Consider the following 8,032-nt stretch of genomic DNA (forward strand, 5'->3'; position numbering starts at 1 on the left):
AAATTTTGTACCTGAAAGTGAAAATAAACTTTCAGCAAAACGAAGAAATTCACGAAATGTCTCTAGAAATTATTTAAAAACAAAAATTTAGAAAGACAATATAGAATAATAAATGTTTCTTTGCGATCGAACAAAGACAGTATCGAGACCTCAGTAGTGATGGTCACATGACACGTCATTCTCAGCCCTGAATCTGTCTCGTGACCAGGTGGAGACAATAGGTGATGCTTATATGGTGGTGTCGGGACTTCCGGTCAAGAACGGTAAGCTGCACGCTCGAGAAATAGCGCGCATGTCCCTTGCACTCCTGGCCGGGGTCAAGAACTTCAAGATCCGACACAGACCTGATGAGCAGCTGAAGCTGAGAATAGGTCTTCATACAGGTAAGTCTGGAGTGCTCTGTCTATGTGTGAGTGTGTGTGTGAGAGAGAGTTATATCTACGGTATCCAATGCTCGTGGCATGAGATTTTTATAATTTTTTTGTTTATTTTATAAGCCTTTTGTGAAAACTATCTGATGATGATGATGATTGATGATTGATGATGATGATTATTGATGATGACGATGATGATTTCACGATGTCATTTATTGTTCTTTTTCTCAGGCTCTGTTGTTGCTGGAGTTGTAGGACTCAAAATGCCGCGGTACTGTCTGTTTGGAGACACTGTCAACACGTCGTCGAGGATGGAGTCCAACGGACTGCGTGAGTGATCTTCTTGGGGATACAAGCTTTAACATTATTATAATTATTAATACTCATCATTATATTTCTAACTTCAATCTTTATAAACATTTCAATTGTTGTGAGACCTGGTAAACGCAGTTCACTGACTGTCGCTATCAACTCGGCGTCAGTCATGTAATTATCTAGGTTTTTCTTTCTCTCTCTTCTCTCCGTCTGTCCGTTGTTGTCGGTATGTGTGGAGTTTGGGGCACGGGCGACAGTCGTCCGGTTGAGATGCTAATCGTTTTCCAGGGTTTAAAACTATATCTTCTGTGTGCAGCACTAAAGATTCACATGAGTCAGCAAACACGGGAGGTGCTGGATGAGTTCAACTGTTTTGTGTACGAGCTACGCGGAGAAGTAGAGATGAAAGTAAGTTGACCACAGAGCAAGTTAGAGACTGGTCGCTATGACACTTTAATTTAAGAACCTCAGAAATCAAACTACCCTGACTGGGATAGAGGGGATATCCTAACTGGGAGAAAGACCCGCCGAGAAAAAATAATGAACAATTTTTTGAAATTTTATTTACCATAAAATCCTGCCATAAAAGGAAAAAAAGACAAAAATATTTAACTTTTCTATTCTGGAAAGACAAAGTGGTATTCCGATGTATAAATAGTTTCTTTACCTGTACACTATCATTCTTTAACTTTCAAACATCTGTATTTTGAAAACTGCGGTAAGATTTTTTGATTTTATATCCACTTTTGTTTAATTATTTCTCTTCGCAGGGAAAGGGCAAGCAGACGACATACTGGCTGATGGGGGAGAAGGAACCCGCCATCGACCTCGCCTTGTCCCATGGGGTCTTGTGACGTCCTTCACCGCTATGCAACCACTCACGTCTTGAGCAGGCGCTAACTTCCGGTCTGCCCCTCAAAATGGCGGCCACGCTGCGCCTGCGCACTTCTTGTAGCACGCTGTGCCATTCCGACGTGTGTAGCAGGGCCTGCACTGTGTGTCACGTGACGGCCAGATTTAAGAAACTTTGTGTAAATATATATAGATATATATATATATACACACACATATATATATTTATGTCATACCGCGGTGTTTTTGATACCGTGAGATGAGAAGTGAGAGTGACTCTGCTCTGTAACCCGTGAGTAGTGCGCAGTGTCTCCTTCGTCTGACTCTCAGGCTCTGTGGCTGATGTTCATCAAGATGTTCTCCAGGTATAGTCGGCTTATCTCTTCTGCGACTTTTTTTTCTTCTCGCGGAAAGGAATGGAATCCCTCTATACGCCGCTTATCGCTGGCCTTTCATGCCCTGGACATCTTGCTGCAATCGTCTTCGTGCTTCTTCATCACTGTGTACAGCTGCAGCGAGGATGTAACAAAGAGTTTTGTAGGAATACGTGTAACTTTTAAACCAATATCTTCATCTGATTTACGATCAAAATGTCCGGTGTAACATTTTTAAGCATCTAATTTTTTTCTTTAAAAAAAAAGCTGAACTTTATCAGTAATTTGCAATCATCTGTTAGTAAAGCATGTTATTTATTTACCTTTTAAAATGTCTCCTAATTACGTCTTTGTGTTTAAAGAACGTGTGCTAGCAACAAGGGAATAGCCGACAAGATGAAATAATATCATAAAAAATGTGAAATTTAAAACCTAAATTGCTAAAGACACTACTGGTCTATAAAACATTGAGAAGACAACTGCAAAAGATCTGAGCTGATCGCTGTTATCGTTCTTGGTGTATTGCAATCACTGTTGGTCTCCAAGATTTTCATCACTGGACATGGATGATCTAGTATATAGATATGTTTGGCAAAATCTTCTAGTAAGGCTTATACTATTTAAAAAGTTACATAGTCGCAATATTTGTCCAATGTGTCTGGTAGAAAAGTCTTTAAGTCTAGAATTCATTTACATACTGGATAAGACAACGGGCTGTTGTATCTGAATGGATAAACCCGTCAAAGATGTCCACAATCAGCAATTAAGGAACTATTCAGTGTTCAACTACAATAAAAATGCTAGTCTTTAACAGCAGTAAAATACTAATTTTAATGAAACAATTACAATGTCCAGTAATTTTTTTATGACAAACAAGACGAGAAATCCACTATTTTGTCACCATTAAAACAATACAAATGTAATGGGAATGAAATCAGAATTTAATAAGGTCTGGCTATATAAATATTTCTAACCAAGCTTAATTTAGCAATTTTAATATGACAAGTAAATAAGGGGGCTCAAAGAGTATTAAGAAATTGTCTTTTTTTATATGTGGTTCTCTCACTTTGCTTCTTTTACTATTATATCAATTTTACAGACTTGATACAAATTATTAAAAAACACAAAAACACAAATATTGTAAGCACTCGAATTTTAACTAGGATTGATATTTTTAAAAAGTTTTCTTTTTACTGAGTGCGCGAATGCTTTTGATTGTCTTTAGTATTCAGTAAAGAATTATATTTTTTTAAGTTTTGTGCTCTGTTGGAGTTAATATTTAGGCTTATTTAACAATTCTCACCCTTAAAATAGAGAAATGCTTGTCAGTTGACAGCATACACGTTTTGTTTTTTGTGCATTTTAATTTAAAACCAGTGAAAGTGGGAACTTTTTTTCATGGACTTTGTTTTATTTCGCTGATGTTTTCAACGACCATTGTTTGCAATAGACCTTGACCACTGTACATAGCTCTAGCCGACAATTGTTGACTTTGATCATATTGTTGATTGTTGTACTGTGACGGTGATGTGGAGACTTTCATTTTGTCCTAAGGCCCTTATCATTGACAGCTGCTGCCGATGACCACATTAGACAATCGTTGTTAGACGCTGTCTGCGTAATCACAACACCAGGATCCATGTTTGTTTGTTTACTCTGCTATCGCAGGGGCGGGTGGATCCCGACTGGCGGATCCGAGACTATTTCATCGACTTGTTTTTATTTCCATCCATGTGGTAACTTGCGTGCGTTGTAGACTGTACATCTGATAGTCCGGGGTTTGTTTTTTGGGGATTAATCTGTTATTTATTTCCAGATGCCCGGAAGAATACTGTTTTACTGTTAGAGACAGCCATTCATTGTCCTGAGTATTGATATTGCATTAACTTGTCATGTTTGCTACGGTAAAGATTATATGAAACATGCTGTGATATGCCTCGTAAATAGACGTTTTTGTCAATATGTCAGCACGAGATTGTTATGTTGAATTTAATATTGTCTTTATGGGTATGTGCACGTCCATCTGTCTGTCTGAGAAAGTGATTCGAATGTCAAACAAATTTTACATAGTTACCTTTTTAGTGAAAAAATATACATCACGAGAGAAAGTCTTTGTGGAAAGAAAAGTTCTGGACGCCCTGCATCGTAGACCATGAGAATATCTAGATGCTGAACTGCCACACGTTTTTATTTGGAACCAGACCACCATCATCATCATCGTCATCCTGATCATCATTACCACCACTGCAACCACTCCTACAGTCACTTTGCGACACCCACACACACACATATATATATATACACACACAGTGGTTTTAAAACTCAAGATTTTAACCCAAACTTACAGACAATCTCAGAAGTTGCATTCCTAGACAAGACTGAACCTGCTGTTTACATCTCGAATATTGTACAAAATCCAGTTTTCCCTGTTTTATTACTGGCCATCTCAGAGACTTGCTCGTCAACTTTAAATGTTCTTGTACAACACTCCATTGTTCTTGTCAGTTAAGAAAGTCTGTTCACTTTGTTCCTGTAAATAATGTTCGTCCTCTTTTCTCGGCCATTTTTTTGTCAGAAACACGATGAAAACGTTTGTATGTTTGATAAATACGTTTGTGTCAGTGGCATAGAAAGCAAAAAAATCTTTTTTGTAATTTTCACTTTTCTCGTTAAAAAAAAAAATTGTCATTTTACACTATGGCCTTTGTGCGTTTGTTCATTTGAAACTTCGACTGAATTACACATGTAAGCACTTTTGCTAATCCACCTGCTGCTCACTGCTGTCTTCGTTACAAATGTCAAAGGCAAAATGAGGGTTTGATATACACATCCTGTTTACAGTGTTGAATCCAGTGAACCTCGCATTCTCAGATTGTTCTGCCTTTCAGTGTTTATTAGTAGATGACTCTATTGTGTTTTACGTTGACAAATCGAAAACAAATAAACAATTATTTGACTGAAAATGCCCTGTAAACAAGAGAAAAGGTCAACAAACAACACAAAACCTCACACTTCCCAAATAAATATATAGGCAAAAGACGCAGAATACATGAATTAATATGATCTCGATACTAGGTCTATCGTTAAATGTGAATTAGTAATATTTACCCACAGATTTGCACAAATCTAAAAACATCTGAAGTATACCCGTATGTAGCAGGCGTTTAGAATTTACGGGTGATATAATACAACTGGAAGCAAAATCGACTCTTTCTTCAATCCAACGTAATAAAGACAACTTTGAAAAATGTTTTTTGTTTTCTTTTTTAATTGTAATTATTACTCAAATATTTCTTTATTATTGATAAATTGTTTCCGAATATACTGACTTGTCAGAGAAGTAGAGGACTTAACAATATTACAAACAGTGAATGATGGAAGTACAGTTGAAAAGTTCAAATAGAAGAAAGAAACATAGCGGTATGTCTCTTGCTACTGATGCCCATAAATCATAAATTCACACCCTTAATAATGACCATAAAGCTGGTCCATCTCTCCACGAGAAACTCATCCTAAGGACGGCAAAGTGTTGCTTAATTAACTTGCTGCATCTACTAATATAATTCAGGCTAGTGTGCGATGTTTCTCTCATTTAAAATGCTCCAAAAATGCCCAGACAAGCACCAGAACCTCACTGCTCCCATTACTATTGTTAGAAAGAATTAAAGATTCTGGAAAGAAATTCTGGAACACCTTGGCAAAATTACTCAAACGTATCAGTGCAGCCAACAAACTAGCATTACTTAGTTAAAACTGATAAAAAAAATGAAAATAATTTATTGAAGATCCATCTAAATTGTATTGTTAATTTCAATAACTTTTTGTCAATGTAGAATTTGGAGAAAGATTACAACGTCTCTTAAAACTGTGTTTGTCTTGGTTGTGTTGTATTATATCGATATTGAAGTCTAACAAGGTCTTTCATCAAAAAACATTTTAATTTTCTTACATTATGTGAATGCTCCTGCACTTAAATTTTTCAGGGTTTTTTTTTCTAGAACGCGGGACTCCTTCCTTTGTCCCAAAGGCTAGAGATAAGAATGGAAGAGAGTTAATGTTTGTGAAGATTGTCTCATAAACAAATATGGCCTCTTGAATTGAAGCCTCTTGTCATTGCATAAACCATAACAAATCTTTCATATTAATTGTCCTTCTTTGATGACAAGCATCGTGTTTCCTGTAATTTCACTTCTTTCTTTTCTTTTGAGGATAGGTCAACTTTGATGATGACTATGATTGTTGATAACCAACGCAGCCACAAAGTAGCCTGTGTTGAAACGGTTATAGTAGTAATCAAGTGTTTGTTCTCATGATGTCACTGTGATGAGATTGTACTCACTGACCCCGTGCGAGTTTTGTATTGGTTGTATATTTTTTTCAGAACGATGATGGAGAAAAATCTTGTCTTCACCGCCATCCCTCTCTTGTTCCTCGTTATATGTCTCCATTTTCAAATGTTCCATGGTATCCTGCCTAATGTACAATTGTCCAGCTTTCTGTATACCTAAGCTCAGTATCTCTACATTGTTGTAGAAGTTTGTTCACATCAAATCTGATGTGTGATGTGCGATGCAGAGGTTGTGCGCTTTTTACTTTCAGCCTCCCGAAAACTCATTTTTCAGTCAATGCTTGTCCCAGAGCAAACATAACAAAACACATTTTCTTCCTTCTGAAACCCTAAGGGCTCTGAATCACTTCTCCCTATCCGCCTTCAATTTCCCAGATGCATCATTCTTTATGACAGCATTTTAATCTCAGTCCCAGATTTTTGTGTGTTTGGAGAGTTATGTTTCGGCCCTGTCACTGACCATATCTTTATGAGAAAGTTTTCTAGCACAACACTTTGGTCTGGTCTAATCAGATTTTTTTTAATACTTTAGTTTATATGCGCCTTCATTTGGATAGCACATGTAGCACATAAAAATTCCAGTCCTTCTCAGACTACAAAGAAGTTCAATCATGTTGATGGGTACATCTCTGAGGGCCATGCAGCCTTTAGAGAGAATATGAAGGTTGAGAAAGCTGTCCATATTTTCATGATTTTTTTATTTTTCCTTTCTTTGTTGACAAAATCATTTGGCTGGATGCATTGTATTCTGCTTCAAGGATTATTATGAATGCCAAGATGGGCGTTATTGTTCCAATCTTCAGCTCAGTTTAAGCAAAGACTACAATGAAAGATTTTGTTTCAGTCCATTAGAACAAATCTGTGATTTTTTGTTGTCTAGCTGTGTCTTTGTTATGTTTTTATTTTGGTTGTTTGGTTTGTTTTGCTTTTTGTTTTGTTTTTGTTTTTTTGTTTTTTGTTTTGTTTTGTTTGGTTTTTTTTGGGTTTTTTTTTTGTTGTTTGTTTCGGGATTTTTTTTTTTTTTTTTGAGGGAGGGGATAAGTGGGGACTTTTTTTATCTTAACTGGGATAGGACGGGAGGAGCTAGAAGCCCTTACATTTTAAGTTTAAATCATGTTTATTTTATGTGGCTAGTGTTTTACTGGCAAAAATATTTCCTTCGATGTAAAGTTATAATGTTTAGACCGGTTGTTACCTGAGACGAAGAGTATAGTCCACGTTGTCCCTTTGTTCTTGGCATTCACTCACCGTCAACATCACTAAATACGTTTTCCGGGAAAAGCTTTGCTCTGGAGCCACGTGTTGTTGACAACGCATCTCCATGGCAACAGTGCTGGTCGAAATAGTCTTACATTTCCGCTGCTCGACAGTGATGCTAGCACCACCCCTTATCAACATGTCTGTAACTGGGGCCTGTCTCTGGCCTTGATTTGCTTAATTTGTCTTTCACTTTGTGATATGTCACTAATTTAAATGTTTACATACACAATTAAACCAAATATGGTGTTTGATTGCTTCTGGGCTTTTTTTTTTCAAACGTGACGAGTGTGTGACATTTATTCATCTTCTTCCATTCATCTATTTTTATCTTCTCATTAAAAAAAAAAAAAATTTCGTCGTCTTTGACTGTTTAGTTCTTCTCAATTTCTTTGAGATATCTGCATAAAATTACATTCACTATCTCTTTTTCTTCTTCACCAGCAGCAATCAGAATTAAAACACATCGAAACTTTCTCTTCTTTTCTCTCTTTTATTCTATGCTGTCGATC

At 36.7% G+C, this 8,032-nt stretch overlaps 1 protein-coding gene across 1 annotated transcript in view; it reads left to right on the top strand.

The window, feature by feature from the left end:
• Positions 1-7,236, top strand: part of LOC112571473 (atrial natriuretic peptide receptor 1-like) — a 276,027-nt gene extending 268,791 nt beyond the window's left edge. Inside the window, 4 exon segments of the mRNA XM_025250455.1 lie at positions 209-383; positions 606-704; positions 1,006-1,097; positions 1,460-7,236. Coding sequence (XP_025106240.1) covers positions 209-383; positions 606-704; positions 1,006-1,097; positions 1,460-1,543 — 450 coding nt within the window. The 3' untranslated portion in view covers positions 1,544-7,236.
• The last annotated feature ends 796 nt before the right edge of the window (positions 7,237-8,032 follow it).

Source organism: Pomacea canaliculata, linkage group LG9, assembly GCF_003073045.1.
Source record: "Pomacea canaliculata isolate SZHN2017 linkage group LG9, ASM307304v1, whole genome shotgun sequence".
NCBI classification, from domain to species: Eukaryota; Metazoa; Mollusca; class Gastropoda; order Architaenioglossa; family Ampullariidae; genus Pomacea; species Pomacea canaliculata.